General features: G+C 38.0%; 1 protein-coding gene and 1 pseudogene across 2 annotated transcripts; one reads left to right on the top strand and one right to left on the bottom strand.

The window, feature by feature from the left end:
- The first annotated feature begins 4853 nt into the window (after positions 1-4853).
- On the top strand, positions 4854-5654 carry LOC119981849 (annotated as a pseudogene).
- Positions 5289-12295, bottom strand: LOC119982110 (phospholipase A1 PLIP1, chloroplastic). Of its 2 annotated transcripts, XM_038825317.1 has the most exons (6): positions 11707-12295; positions 9627-10366; positions 8853-9347; positions 8697-8756; positions 8164-8580; positions 5289-8085 (listed from the first exon to the last, which is right to left on the bottom strand). In XM_038825317.1, the coding sequence occupies exons 2-6, from the start codon at positions 10311-10313 to the stop codon at positions 7678-7680; spliced, it is 2067 nt and encodes a 688-aa protein (XP_038681245.1). In that variant the 5' UTR covers positions 10314-10366; positions 11707-12295; the 3' UTR covers positions 5289-7677. The 2 variants fall into 2 exon arrangements, with proteins under 2 accessions (XP_038681245.1, XP_038681244.1); XM_038825316.1 differs by lacking the exon at positions 11707-12295 and having other exon boundaries at positions 9627-10728.
- Between the last annotated feature and the right edge of the window lie 3171 nt (positions 12296-15466).

The raw sequence follows: 15466 nt of genomic DNA, 5'->3' as shown, positions 1-15466 counted from the left end.
AATGAAAGACTTAGTAAAATCAGGTAAGGCTAGTACAGGGACACTTACCATGGCTTTCTTGGGAGTCTTAAAAGCTGACTGGGCCAAGTGATTCCAACTAAAAGAATTCTTCTTCAGTAATGCTGTTAATGGAGCTGCCAAATGTCCATAGTTGCAAACAAAACGTCGGTAATAGCCAATTAAATCGAGAAACCCCCTCAAGGATTTAATAGTAGTAGGCACGGGCCAAGTGAGCATACTGTGGATCTTAGAAGGGTCTGCTTCAACACCCTTAGCCGAAATGAAATTTCCCAAGTATTCGACTCGACGTTGAGCAAGGGCACATTTTTTTGTGGTTCACCACTAAAGCATTCTGATCAAGAACTTCAAAAGTGCTGCGAAGGTGCTGAATATGTGTCTTGAAATCCTTGCAGAATATCATAAAAAAAAAACAAGAGTAAACTTGCGCAAAAAAGGCTTGAATATCTCGTTCATCAAAGATTGGAAAGTGGATGGTGCATTGGTCAAGCTGAATGGCATGACTAAAAATTCGTAGTGGCCTTCATGGGTTCGGAAAGCTGTCTTTTTTGTATCCTTATCTCGAACACGTATTTGGTGATATTCGGATTTTAGGTCCAACTTTGAGAAAACAGCTGCACCATTGAGTTCATCCAAAAGCTCATCGATGACAGGAATGGGGAACTTATCGAGTATGATCAGCTTGTTCAGCGCTCTATAATCAACACACATGTGCCAACCCCCGTCTTTATTTTTCACCAACAGCACTGGACTCGAGTATGGACTGATACTGGGCTTAATTATACCTGCTGCCAACATCTTGTTTAGCTATTCTTGAACACCAAAATAGGTGCTGAAAAATAACTCAATTTAATCCTTGCAACTAAAGAAAAAGGTTGTTGAGTATAGTGAGAAGCAAGGGTATCTCCCGCAGAGGATTGGAATATAATTGCAAATCAAATCTAGTTGTGACTCGAGCTAAACAGTATTTTGACTCGAGCTAAATGACGAACTCAGAATAATCAGTAAGAAGTAGAAAACGTTTTTTGATTCTTATAAGAGAAAGAGTCAAGGGAAAGCTATCCACCACTAACAATCATGTATTGCTGCAACCTTCATCTGTACTTCTTAATTCTCAAATGACGATGTCTAAGATAAAACAATGGCATGTTGATTTTATCTTATTGCTCTCTCTTAATTGGTATGTCAAGTGAAGTTGACGAATCTGTTTTGGAACCTGACTTGGCTTCAAAATTATGAACATATTCATCTTTTCTCATTTCACCATATTTTTGTCTCTTTAGCTCTCAATCACCGTTAGGGATGTATTCCTTCAAAACTTACACAAAACACATCAAAATAACCAATTTCACAAAGGAAACTAGTGCAAAGTATAGGAATAAGGGATGCAAAATGTGCATAAATATGTGTTATCACATCTCTTTAACAATATTCTCGATTTCTGTCTTTTGATAATACGGATATCTATAAGGGCGAATGTTGGGTGGGTTAGCACCTTCTCGAAGGCGAATAGCGTGATCTTGTGGCCTCTGAATGGGTAAATCTGGGCGAGGTGTGAAAACAGCTGAAAATTCAGTCAACAAATCTTCCATGATGGGAGGCAAGCTCGGATTGAATTGATCCATTTGGGTTGCAACATCCTGCTGGGGTTGCAGATAACAAGCCCCAAATTCTAGGGTTGTTACTGGTATGGTAAATTATCCATTGGTATACCATTACCGATCAATTGGTTACCGAAAATAGCAGAAGATTGGTATACCGTTACCAATTGTTCGGTACGGTAAATTTACCGATGATTTCGGTAACGGTAACGGTAAGCAAAGTTCAAAACCGGTAAATTTCCCGATTACCGACATATATATTAAATATATATTAATATTATTTTTAGTTTTAGATTTATTTAATTATGACCATTAGATTGATCTAATTTAATCTAGACCATTGATTATTTTTAGGGTTATCATTTATATATCACTCGTAGCAATTTCATTAACTTTAAAGCAGCGTTTGCTACATAACAAAATGCTTTGTTGGTATTGATTACATGCTTTTCTTCTCCATTTCCATTATGGTCTTTTATCTTTATTTATCTTGTTTCTTCTAGCTTTCATGCTATGGAGTTTAAAACACTTCGGATACTAAAAATATTATAAATTAATGAAATGAAAGATTTTCCGTTATAGATTGTTGGAATAATGTTATGTGAATTTTCCTTTCTTTTTTTCTCCGATTGATAGGTATTTTCTCTTATTCACATGTAGCACAATGATCCTTCTCATTAATTTATCTTTTTTATTATTGGTATTGTAGGCAAGATGAAAGTGTTGTAGTTTCATACAATGACTATTAAGCACAATGCTACTTGATGCATTTTTTTTTCTTTCTCTTTTTTAAATAAGTTTAAGAATTGGTAAATTTACCAATTACCGACTTACCATTACCGATCGATCGGTATACCGACCATCGGTATACCGACCATCGGTATACCGACTCTTCCGGTAACGGTAACGGTAACATTTTTTGAGTTACCGAAAGAATTGGTATGGTAACGGTATTCCGTGTTTGGTAACGGTAACCGTACCAGTAACAGCCCTACCAAATTCAATAAGAAAACGTACATCCTTACTTTTCAGCAGCTTCAACATGGATTTTAACGAGATTACAATCTTTGACAATGTCGGGTCTCCCTGCCAAGTCACTAGCTGTCCATTCAGAATAAATTTCATTGTCAATGTCTGAGAATTAGAAGCAAAGTCCCCCAACTTCTGTAGCCAAGCCACACCCAAGACCAAATCAGCACTTCCCAGATCCAACACATGAAAGGACTCTCTCAACCGAACTCCCTGTATTTCTAATAAATCACTTTGACAGACCCCTGCCTCTTTTACAGAAACTCCATTCCCAACCTGCATTGTAAATTTCCTCCAAATGTCTACCTGCATTCCCAATAGCTGTACCACATCGGATGAGATAAAACTGTGTGATGAGCCACTATCAATTTGCACAATCACCTCCCGACCGGTGAGAATTCCATGGACTTTCAAGGTGTTGTTGTTGGCCGCTACTCCTATAATGGAGTTCATCGAAATCTCAATATTACTCTTTCCAACATTCTCATCCTGGTTATGCGCCACCTCTGGAGTGGTGTCCCCCGCCGGATCATCAAGATCTTTAGATTCATCCGCTACAATAAGCACTTGGAGGACCTTGTTCTTACAAACATGTCCTGGTAAAATTTTTCGTCACATCGGAAGAAAAATCCCTTCTCACGGCGATGTTGAGCTTTTGTATCTGACAAACGGCGGTAAGTGTTGCATTTAACTCCCACTGTAGAAGGAGGTAAGGATTTGGTTTCACGTGATAGTACCCTGGGGTCAGAGAGAGAGCAAGCCACATCAGGTGGACGACCAAAACTACTAGGGGTGGAGATAGATCGAGAGCCAGACAGAGAAGTGGACCGCGAAATAATGGATGTGGAAGAGATTTTGTGGGCTCGAAAAAGGGCCTCATTCCTTTCCTCAACCCTTTGGGCCAATTCCATCAGTCCAAAAAATGTGAGAGGTGGGCTTAACTTCACTTCGGCCTTGATATCCTCTTTGAGCCCATTCATGAAAAGCCCATCGAGCATCTCCTCACAGATATCATGTAAAGGGGCTGCAATTTGCTCGAACCTTTCCCTGAACTCCGCCACCATTGTAATCTACTTCTGGGCAGCCAAATGTTCGTGGTCACTGCCCACCTGAGAGTTTTGAAATCGCCATAACACTGTGGTACGAAAAGCCGACTGACCGGAGACCTCACTTCCATCCACTGAAACCATCCCAAAGCTTTTCCTTCAAGACACACCACCGCTGCTGCGACCTTCTCCTCATCAAGCATCTAGCGAAAAAGCCAACCTAAGGGATCCTCCCCGTTAAAGACTGGAAGTTCTAAGCGGCGTCGATATGGGTCTCCTTCCACGGAAACGTTTCTGTCAGGTTGGGTAACTTCAACAGGAGCGTGAGATGAGTCACCGTCCATCGGCGCCTTTCCTCTGTCCTCCCGGACCCTTACCTTCAACAAATCTTTCATCTCTGCCATGTAAGACTTCAAAGTTTCCATACCAGATTTGAGCTCCACCACAGTGGTTTTCAACCCACCAACGTCTTTTTCTAATTCGTCTGTTCGCCCCTCCATCCTCGACTTTACCATAGCCAGGAACGATTGCTCTGATACCAATGATAGATACAAGCACAATCTCACCCAATCAACTGAATAGATTTAGAGAATGTAAGTCTACTGATAGTATTTCTTCAATAAACTGTCTGTTACAATAGTCTAATACAAAGTAGCCCAAGAAAGTAGCAACAAGAGAAATAACAAAGCAAGATAGATAAACCCTAGTTTCTTCGAGGGAACTAGGAACCTCCCAATCTCTGTCCAGAGAAATCCACAAAAGTCTAGAATAGCTCCTGCTCTGCCAGCCACCTCCCTAAAAACCACACACATGACACTCAACAGAAAAAAGTAACAATCAATAAAAATAAGACGAGTGTCTCCATTCAGGTGTTGCCACGTGCAGCCTTTGTTGCATACTTCTTTAGAATCACAGCTCTATCATCTTCAAATTATGTTAACATGATTTATGATTGGTTTTTGGCTTGGTTTCAATGTAGGAAAGTTTTTCAATTGAAATCTGTGCGTATAATGAGAAGGTTAGAAATATATAGCTAGCATGATGGGTTTGTAAACTTTCATTAGTTTTTGTGATTTCTCATAACCTTAGGCAAAAGAAAAGATAAACCTGAATGTTTGAGTATATATCCATTGGCCTTTTTATTGCAATTTGCAACAATATGTTTACTTCATTCTATTTGCAGTTTGCAGCTTTTTTTAAGAAGAAATCAAAAAACAAGAACATCAGAAAAACAACTTTTGATGAAGACGGAGACGAAGAGTATTCAAAATTTGAAAGCACCCTGTTGCACACTCAAAAAACGCCTCCAAAACCTGACAACAGACTATACTTTTCCAGCGGACCGTCTAAGAGCTTTACATCCACAGATGCAAATGAAAAATCTGACAAGTCAATCTTCCTATTTGAATCTTTGAAGGATATTGAGGTCAACATGATATCAGAGATACTGCAACTCTTGAAATTAAGACTGATTTCTCAAGAGATGCCCGGACTATGTGAGAAAGAGCTCTCAAAAATGCGGAGGAGTCTTTGAAAGAGAAATTCCAAAACTCTGACGATGAAACGTTGTGTAAATGGATTTATGGGTATACTGATATCACAAGGCTGGTTTTTAATAGAGCAAATGATTGCTCGTGAAAATTTTGGTGGGACACATGGTCCTCTCAGAGCTTCAGCTACATTAGAGTGCCAGCTAGTATTGATTATCATCCAAACATTTGTAAGAAAATACTGGTTATTCATGCAAGTTTATGCTTGATTGAGGGGAATACGAGTCTTGATGTAAGTTGGAGAACGCGTGGGAGGAAGCAGAGAAGGCAAGGAAGAGAAATTTGGCTATGGAAGGGGATGATGAGGATGGCGGGATGTAGAACAATGATGATCCGTTGCCTTTTGCTTGTCCCATTTGTAGGCAGGCAACCTTTCCTGTTGCGCTAAGTGCAAGCACTAGTTTTGTTAGCATTGTACATTAAAGGTAACCCTGACCAGCTTTGACCTTGTTGTTTTTAAGTATCGGAAATCCGTGTGTGATGTGTAGGTTGCATCCCCTTGGAGCCCTTTATTACATTCTCTCTCATTCTGTTTTTTTTTTTTTTACAAAAAGAGAAGTAGCTGGTATTGTGACGCAGATATGAGGGTTTTGGTTTGGAAGCTATTTTGTTCTTAACAGGGGAATAATATAGTTGGAGCCGGGAGTTTGGGGGTGAGGAATTAAGGATTAATGTTCCTGAGCACATGAGTTGGTTTTTGAGCTAGTCTTCTTAATCCATAAGCCTTGACATAGGTTTTACTCCACTGCTGTAATCCCCATGCTCTCCCCTCTTCTTTTTCTCTCTTGTACACTCATATTTTCATGTCCATGCACTTCTGCGCATCCACGCACATTTACTCTCATATGCCTGGACTTTGTGGGGGATGATTATGTCATTTCAGGGAAAAATGTAGGTTTGACTGAGGATGAAAGTATTTTTTTTGACTGAGGATGAAATGATTATATCATTTCAGGGAACGCACATTTACTCTCATACCAAATTGATCCACTCATTGATACTTAAGGTTTCTCTCTGAACTACTGATATGTCATTATTGTTTATAACTCTGTAATATGAACACCTGGTTTATTTTCCTCATTTCCCCTCTGTTCTTGATTGAGCTTCAGATTCTACTTTCTTACCTTTTCTTGTTTACAACAACGATTGAAGCAACGTACATGTTGTCATCTCAACCTTTTTTTTATCTCTTTTTTTTTTTTTTTAAAATTTTGCATTTTGACTCATGTTTTTCTTATTATTGTGCTGCATTTCTTTCATTGGTTTTCTCCATATCTAATTTCTGGGACAGCATCATGCAAAAAACAAGAAGTGCTTTTTATGCAACCCGCCTACTCTTAGAATCTTCAATACAGCACATAAAATACACAAGAATTTGGCTGTGGAGGGTAACTATTGTCTATTGATTCTCTCTCTTCCAAGTTAACCAAAAAACAAATGATGGAATTGAGTCAACTATCCATCTCTGGTCTTTAGAATTTTGATTGAACTTCCAAGCCTTTTCCTCCTCCCAACAGATCCTAAAACTACACAAAGACATGCTCATGTTAATTTACGTAAACTGGTTATCTTAAAACTGCATACATTTTCCTTATTCTACAACCCACCAGCCAAACCTTGCTTTCAGCAACTAAATTGCAGTGGTTGGTTGGGTTCAATGGGGAGAATATAATTATTAACCAACAGGTTCTAGGATTCTGGCTCATCGTGGCATCTCCTCTGTCCTAAGTTTCTTCCTTATTTGATTATTGGTCACCCTAAGGACATTTGCAGTTGCTAACGCCCGATTCTACCCATTGGCAAACTCCATTGCCTGCCTGTTACTGAAATTTTTCCTTTAAATGCCACATTTAGCACAAGTCTATGTCCATCATCTACAATCAGTATTAGAACTCCTGAATTTGTTCAGGATCTGGATTCACCGGTGCTCTACTTATGTCATGATGTCCGCTACTTTTCTTAGTACTGGCTTTTGTAAGCGATCTAGTGGATGTATGTACAAGCTTTTAGAGGTAAGGTGAACCAGACTCAGCTGTCCACCGGACAACTGACTAGTAAAGGGCTCTTGGTGCAATTAGCACATAGCCTTTAGAAGTAAGTCAAGTCTAGTTCTAGACGACTTCTACCGTCCTACGTAGCTAGGTGCTTACAAAAGGTCTATTTATTTATGTGAAGTTAGAACCAAATCTAGTAACAGGAATACTTCGGCATGCTCTTGAGGGTATGGTTCAAACATGGTGAAATCTTTTTGCACAATTGATATTTTATTAGTAAGATTGGTCTGTGATAAGAAAACACAGGTACAGAAATGAGTGAAAACTTTTGCATTTACTTTTCGTACTAGAGAGGTAGGGAACAAAAGAAATGAAATGAAATAAAATCATTGATTTCCATCTCTTATATTATATACATCCTTTGTATTTCGATGGGATTTCACACGCCAGTCATTACCTCCTTGTTTTGTAATGTGCTGTTCTCTATGTTATTCTCATGACTCCATGAATGCGGCGAAGGCGAAGTTAACAATGGCCACAACTGGTTGCGCTGTTTTCTTGCCCTTGATGCTACCGGCTTTGTGTATTGCCTTAGAACTCCATTCATTGCCTTCAGATAATTACTTGAGTCATGGTCTCTAAGAATTGTTCCTTCTGAACCATAAGCTGTTGGATTGCTCAGGGTTTCCAGCGGATGCGGACAATTGAGGAATGCCTTTAGTACTGATGGAGAGGCCTTATCTAATGCATAGAAAGCAGTCCCTCGAGGGAGTAGAGGGTGTGGAGGAGATGATCTCTCATCCGGTTGTAGAATGAATATTTTCCCCAGTGGAGTATACAACATTTTCTGCAAACGTATATATGTCAACAGTAAATTGATGGTTCAGATGGTAGAAAATAAGATTGTGATCATGACGATACTCACATGTTTAACTAGGCAAGGGTGTGACCGGAAGGGCCCATTCAAGCGTTTAAGTAGTGTGGCAACATGGTTGTGGTAATTGCAGGAGAAAGCTCTGGGCACGATGTCCCGATGCAGCGTCACACAATGAATATGGCTCTCATCCAACCCCAAATCATTCAGTATCTTGCGGCCTCCACAAAACACAAACGGCGACCCAAAAGTGACCACCGGCCTAAGAGTGGAGGGCTTCACTGCTTTTCTGGTCAGTAGCATCAAATTGACTAGAAGTGAAAGACTACCGCCCAGAGAATGACCAGTAAATTGGAGCTTGGCTCGTTCCCCATATCTTTTAACATGGTCAACTATTGCTGGCATGAACTGCTCATATATTCCCTTTGCGGCTTCGTAGATTCCTCTATGGACAAGCACATCTGTTTCCTGCAGAAAGACATATGTTTGATCCTCAATGGTTCTGGTCTTTCTTTTAACTTCCAAGGTCTGGTACATATCTTTGTCAGGTAATGAAGTATCAATTAGAATGCAATAATGCTTACCTCGAATTTAGTGGGTTCAAAGAAGAGGTTTGCCTGCCAGGACGCGAGCGAGTCTGATCCCTAATGCCATGAACATTAAGGGTGTCAAATATCTCTATCGGCATCAAATTATCAGAGAGGGAAAATTCTATCAGGAATGAAGGACCAAGAAATAACCTGGATCACAAAGCAGCGAGTATATGTGCTTGAATCATCACAAATAAACCATTCACAAGGCGAAGAGTGAAGAGATTGAAGGTCCTTTGCTGCTTTCTGCTTTTCCTTCTCCCCTGCTGCAACCACTGCTGTCATTGTTGATGCCGCCATATAAGCAGCCACCTCTGAATTCTTATAAGCTCGTGAGCCCTCTCTCTCTTCCAGTTGGCCTCTGTTTCTACATGAATCTGTGCTCTCATCCTCCTTAAGGTCTTTCTTATGTGTCTGGACATAAGATGCAGCTGAAGCAGCAATCTCATATGCCAAAGTTGGATGGATTACATGCTTCTGTCCAGAGTCATTTTTTCCTGAGCTGGATTCTGCATGTTGTGTGGAAGTAACAGGTACATGTGTAGAGTCTTGCTCGAGTTTGGCCTTGATAGCTGCCGCCTCTGCTTTCTTTTCCAATGAAGATGTTATAAATTGTAGGCCATAGTATCTCCTCAAATCCTCTTCCTGCATATTGTTTGACCTAATTACTTTTTCATTTCTAGTATTTTTTTTTCAGTTGAAAACTAAAAAAAGATCAAGAAGAAAACTATAGCTAACCATTTATATCTAAACTAGAACTATAGCTAACCATTTGTGTCTGCAGATTATAATCTTTTGTGTTTTCTCATTTTTTTTCTGTCAATTTTATTGCAGTGAGGCACTTGTGCCAGTGAGGGACGTCATATGACAATCAAAAGAAATGGATCTTTGGCCAGGAAATTATACTGCATCTAAAAGGCGTACCTTGATCTCTGGGATAACGTAAGCCATGTTGCACAGGAAGGCCAGCTTAGAGAAGAGCTTCGTATCAGACCATGGTACTTCAACCAAAAATTTTGAAAATGATTCGCGATCATATGTCACTTCTTCTTCTTCTTCTTCGTCTGAGTTATAATCCAATTGACAACCCTCGTCATCATTAGAAAAATCACAGCGATCAACACTTTCCTCGTCGTCACAATACGTCTCTCCATGAACAATCTCTTTCTGCTTCCTATTCCTCCAGTGCCTTCTAATCTCCATTAGTCTCTCTACCCAGTTTGCTCTCTTTAGCTCTTCTTCCTCTTCATTGCTTTCCACAGAGTCATCGACCATATTCCTATCATCCTTTTCTACTACAATCATGTCTTTGCTTTCTTTGGGGTCAAACAAGAACGACCGAAGTGATGTTGGGATTATGGAGTCGGATATTTGGAAGGGGAAAATCCCAACTGATCGGCTATTCTTTAGCTTTGGCTGTGTTGATGTAGCTCTTATGCGGTTAACGGAATAGCAGAGGTGGTTATCTGAATAAGACCTTCGGAGACTGGCTTTGTTGAGCAAGTCTTTGGCAGAGTTTGATCGGTGAAGGCCATTGTTGTGCTCTTTGAAGAAATCTTTCGCTGTCGAGGCAAGAGGAGATGTTGGAATGGTCACCGAAGTGCATGCCATCGACGCACACCAACAAAATGCAAGGGAATTCGTTAGAGCCGACTCTGGACCACCTTGGATGGGATGACAAGACGAACTGGGTTAGTTGTAATACATCTCTTGAAATGCAGAAATATAGTGCTAAAACTGTGTTGGGGTGGTTGTGTGTGTGTGTGTTTGATCTCTTGAAACCAAAAAGAAGGCATGGTGACGGATTTTATAAAGCTACTGTGTGGAGTTAACAATGCTGTTCTTGTTAGATAACAACGTAGAGAACATTGGGATGCCATTTCTATCCGGTCTCTTTGAACTGTTAAGGGTGTTTGGGACATTTTAATTTCATTTGCAGACAAATCTGCATTGTAATGTTGGGGAATATGTCTTCCGTATCTATGGCTCAAGACCATGAAATTGTCTTCATACTAGTATAAAGACAGATAAAGTGTTGGCGATGAGAACCAACTCAGAAAATTGTCATCTCCCCAAATTTTCTTGGGAAATTGCAGCATTTAACAAACTTCCTTCTAAGTATGTCCTTGGAAAATCAGAAAGTTTGTCTTGGTACCTTTTGTTTTAGTACGTAGAGGCCTCATTGGCAGGGTTCTCCTATGGTTAGGTTTTTTGCCATCATGCCTCATAGTTTCCATTAGTGTGTAATTATTGAAAAACCTAGTTGATTAGTTGTGAAATTAGATGAGTATTTGGTACTTAATATTGGAGTTTGATTGTTTCAAGTGAGAAATATAATAATGTTCTGAAACACTTGATCTTGTGATCCCATTAGAATCAACGTTTCACTGTAAAATGACAACACCCGAGTCACTAATTAGAGTGATAAGGATGGTGTGTATCACCTTGGTGACTAAGGTTCGAATCCCCTCTCCCATTTTAAAAAAAAAAACTATAAAATATGGTGACTAATTGCCAAAAGAAGCCTTGGTTTCTACTTTCAAGGTCTAGATTGAGCTTCTGTATGGTTTGACTTTTCATGAGCAAACAACCGTTGGAATCATCAAAAGATACCAAAGAAAGAAAACAGAAAAAAGATAAAAACAAGAAGAATTAAACTGTTTAATCTTGGAATTTCCGTACAAACATTGTTAAGAGATTGAAAGCTATATGAACTCTGTTAACTGAAACGTTAGTATCAATGCTTTTAATCCTAGAAAATTCTCTCGTCGGAGGAAAACAAATTAGAGAACACACACAGTGACAAGATCAGCATCTATTATTTTAAATTTTAATTTTGAATTAATAAAAATGTAAAACTATATAAAATTTTTATTATTTAGTAGCATATATCGAGATTGAGGCATGTGCCCCAGGTGGACTTAACAGAGACATCAAGAAGAAACACAAAAAATGAAAATGAAATGTGAAAGGGAGAAGCTTGAAATCATATTAAAAAAAATACCTTAAAATCTTCGAAAAGACATAATCCTGGATGTAAATCTCTTCACACAGCTTGCGCTGGTAGCAGGAAAAACTCTCATTCTCCGATCGATCATACAAACAGCAAAAAGAAATGAGCTTGCAGTTTGAGTGAGAGAGAGAGCTGATCTGTGTGTTTGTGTGTGTGGGGTTGGAATGGGATCTGGGTTTTGGTGAATTTATACGAGTGGGAAATGGGAATCACCAGCAGGCACCAGGGAATCTCTTCACGTGGAGAATGAGCTATGCATATTGTGAATTACTAATTGCCCCTGCAGCCTATCTTTTTTAATTTTATTGAAAAATGACGGGGTGGGGGTGAGGGTGGTTAAAGGTGTTTCGGTGATTAGGGAGAAGCTGCGAAGTCTGAAGCCAAATGTGTGGTTGCATGAAGGAAAGAGTGCCAGCAATCTCCACATTGCGTCCTGTTTGCCGCCAATTCAAAACACACGACACGCCCCTCAGCCCCTGCCCACAACAAAGATTCTCCATAAAAGTTTACGCCACCCACCACCGAAACCGAATGCACTCTTGTCTCTGCCGCAACGCAATGTGTCACTTGCCCACTCGGCAGTGTCAATCATGGGATGGATTCATACAGCCCACTTCAATTTGTTGGGCCTGCCTTCGGGTCCATTACTTTTACTACTAGACAAATCCTTTTAATTTTATTTGTCTATGATAAGGTACAGATTCAACACACTTTCTATATGGCGCTGCTGAGAGCATTCCCTAGGGCTGTGCACAATTCGGTTTTAACCGATTAACCGAACCGGATCGACCGACCGTTAATCAAATTTACCGGTTAATGTTAACCAATCGGACGGTTCGGTTAAAGGTTTGTGAGTGTTTCGGTTTTCGGTTAATGGTTCGGTTAACATAAAAAATTAACCAAATTAACCGAACCGAACCGAAAATATAGCATATTATATAAATATATAATATATATAATTATGTTATTAATTTTCCACATATTAATAATTTAATACTTGTATTCTTCTAAAAAAATCTATTAATACTTATATAAAAAATTCAAAATAAATATAATATCCATCAATTAATAAGTATTAATTCATGTTACCAAGTACCAACTTAGTAACTTACCATGTAATGTAACACCTTCAATATATTATATATTTATATTTATCAAGATTAAATATGATAATGAAATTAATAATATGACAAAACAAATACTATAAAAACCATTAAACCCTAAATTCTAAGGTTAAAGGTCCCAACAATATAAAACCTTAAACCTTTTGTTTTTTTTTTAAACGGGAACCCTAAACCCTATAAAACCTTATGAATGTAAACCCTAAACCCTATTAACTATATAACTATAGTCATATTATAAACTTAAACCCTAACTAATAAAACACTAAACCTGTAAAACTATACTCTAATAATATAAACCCTAAACTCTAACACTATAAAACATTAAACCTTTTGTTTTTTTAAAATGGGAACCCTAAACCATATAAAACCTTGTGAATGTAAACCCTAAACCCTATTAACTATATAACTATAGTCATGTTATAAACTTAAACCCTAACCGATAAAACACTAAACCTATAAAATTATACTCTAATAATATAAACCCTAAACTCTAACACTATAAAACCTTAAACCTTTTGTTTTTTTTTAAATGGGAACCCTAAACCCTATAAAACCTTATGAATGTAAATCCTATTAACTATATAACTATAGTCATGTTATAAACTTAAACCTTAACCAATAAAACACTAAACCTATAAAATCATACTCTAATAATATAAACCCTAGACTCTTAACACTATAAAACCTTAAACCTTTTGTTTTTTTTAAATGGGAACCCTAAACCCTACAAAACCTTATGAATGTAAACCCTAAACCCTATTAACTATAATATAGTTATAAATTTAAACCCTAAAATTATAAATCCTAAACTCTTGACATTATAAATCATATTATATGCTAAATTAGTAACATGACTTTGGCTCAAAATATTTGGAATTAACCGAACCGACCGAAATCCAAACCAAAATTTTAGGTTAACCGAACCGATGGTTAACCCTCTAAAAAATATTGGTTCGGTTAAATGGATGAAATTAACCGAAAAAATTTGGTTAGGTTAAAAACATGTCAATAACCAAACCGACCGACCGATGCACACCCCTAGCATTCCCAGCAGTTTTTTCATCTCTATCCCTATTCTATAGTGCATAGGACTATTCTATTATATGAAAATAAATTGAAAATAAAAATTTATATTGATAGGTTTAAACTTTATTTTCAAATTTCCAATTTTTAAATTTCAAAATTCAAAAGTGCATTTGTCTCTACGTAAGATGATGTTGTTTTTCATATTCATTTCATCGGATTACAACATACTTCATTCCATCTCCTATTCTTATTCTAATATCACAATGTTTTAATTTTTCAAAGAAGACATCAATATCTATTGCTTGACTGTACTGAACAAGAGGCGGTTCTTCAAAATGGTTTACTCGTTAAAGCACGTCGAGGTTATGTTATCGATCATGAATACATTGATCGTGATTGTAAGATGGGCTATGAAAACTTGGTGCGTGATTATTTCTCCCCAACTCCAACATTTCCTCACAGGCTATTTCGAAGACGATTTCACATGAGTCGGAAATTATTTCTTCGCATCCATGATGTTGTTGGGTCTTATGATGACTACTTTGTGCAATCTCGAAATGCTACACGCACAGATGACTTATCTTCATTACAAAAAGTTATTGCAGCGCTCAAAATGTTTTGCTATGGAGTTTCTAGTGATACGATGGATTAATATATTCGGCTTGCAGAGAGCATAGCAAATGAGGCCATGAAAAAAATTTGTTAAGGCAATGATTATTATTTTTCGATGATCAATACTTAAGATCGCCTACTTCCAACGATATAGCTAGGTTACTTCAACTACATGAGGAGCGTGGATTCCAAGGAATGCTTGGCAGCATCGATTGTATGCACTAGACATGGAATAATTGTCCAAGTGGACGGAAAGGTCACTATTCCAACCATTGTGGTGATGCAACAGTGATATTAGAGGCAGTAGCTTCACATGAACTTTGGATATGACATTCTTTGTTTGGCCTTCTAGGCTTACTCAATGACATAAACGTTCTCCTGTCTTTACAGATCTTAATAATGGTCGTGCTCTGTCAGTGAATTTTATCATCAATATGATATGAGCTATTATCTGACAGATGGTATCTACCCTCAATGGTCAACAATTGTAAAATTAATCCATTTGCCACCAACTCAAAAGACACAAAATTATGCAAAAGCTCAAGAGTCTACAAGAAAAGATGTCGAATGTGCTTTCAGAGTTCTCCAAGCACATTTTCATATCATTCGTCAACCTTGCAGGTTTTTCAAGATAGCAACAATGAAGAATATCATGAAGGCATGTGTTATAATACATAAAATGATTATAGAAGACGAGTGTGGTCTATACAAGTCACTAAAGAAAGGTAGCTATTATTTATTTGAAAAGTTTCTGATATATCATTGGCTTGTGAGCATAAAGATTTTGATTATGACCAGTTCATTAAGGGACATTAGAAGTTAATAGATAAGACTCAACATCGTTGTCTTCAGGCAGACTTAATTGAGCATCTATGGGGGAGGCATGAAAATGTTGAGTACTAGATTAAGGGTGTCATATGATGGATATATTTAATTAGTGTTATCTTGAATTTCGTTTCAATGAAATGACATCGTATTTGTATTTCCCA

Source organism: Tripterygium wilfordii, chromosome 17 (assembly GCF_013401445.1).
Source record: "Tripterygium wilfordii isolate XIE 37 chromosome 17, ASM1340144v1, whole genome shotgun sequence".
Classification (NCBI taxonomy): domain Eukaryota; kingdom Viridiplantae; phylum Streptophyta; class Magnoliopsida; order Celastrales; family Celastraceae; genus Tripterygium; species Tripterygium wilfordii.
The sequence above is the reverse complement of the archived record's forward strand: the minus strand, read 5'-3'. Positions and strand labels throughout refer to the sequence as shown.

Coding starts and splice junctions, on each gene's coding strand:
- LOC119982110 (XM_038825317.1), bottom strand. CDS start 10,313: ATGGCATGCACTTCGGTGACCATTCCAACATCTCCTCTTGCCTCGACA. Junction 8,757..8,852: donor CTCGCTGCTTTGTGATCCAG/GTTATTTCTTGG, acceptor TCATGGCATTAG/GGATCAGACTCGCTCGCGTC. Junction 8,581..8,696: donor TTGAACCCACTAAATTCGAG/GTAAGCATTATT, acceptor GTCTTTCTGCAG/GAAACAGATGTGCTTGTCCA.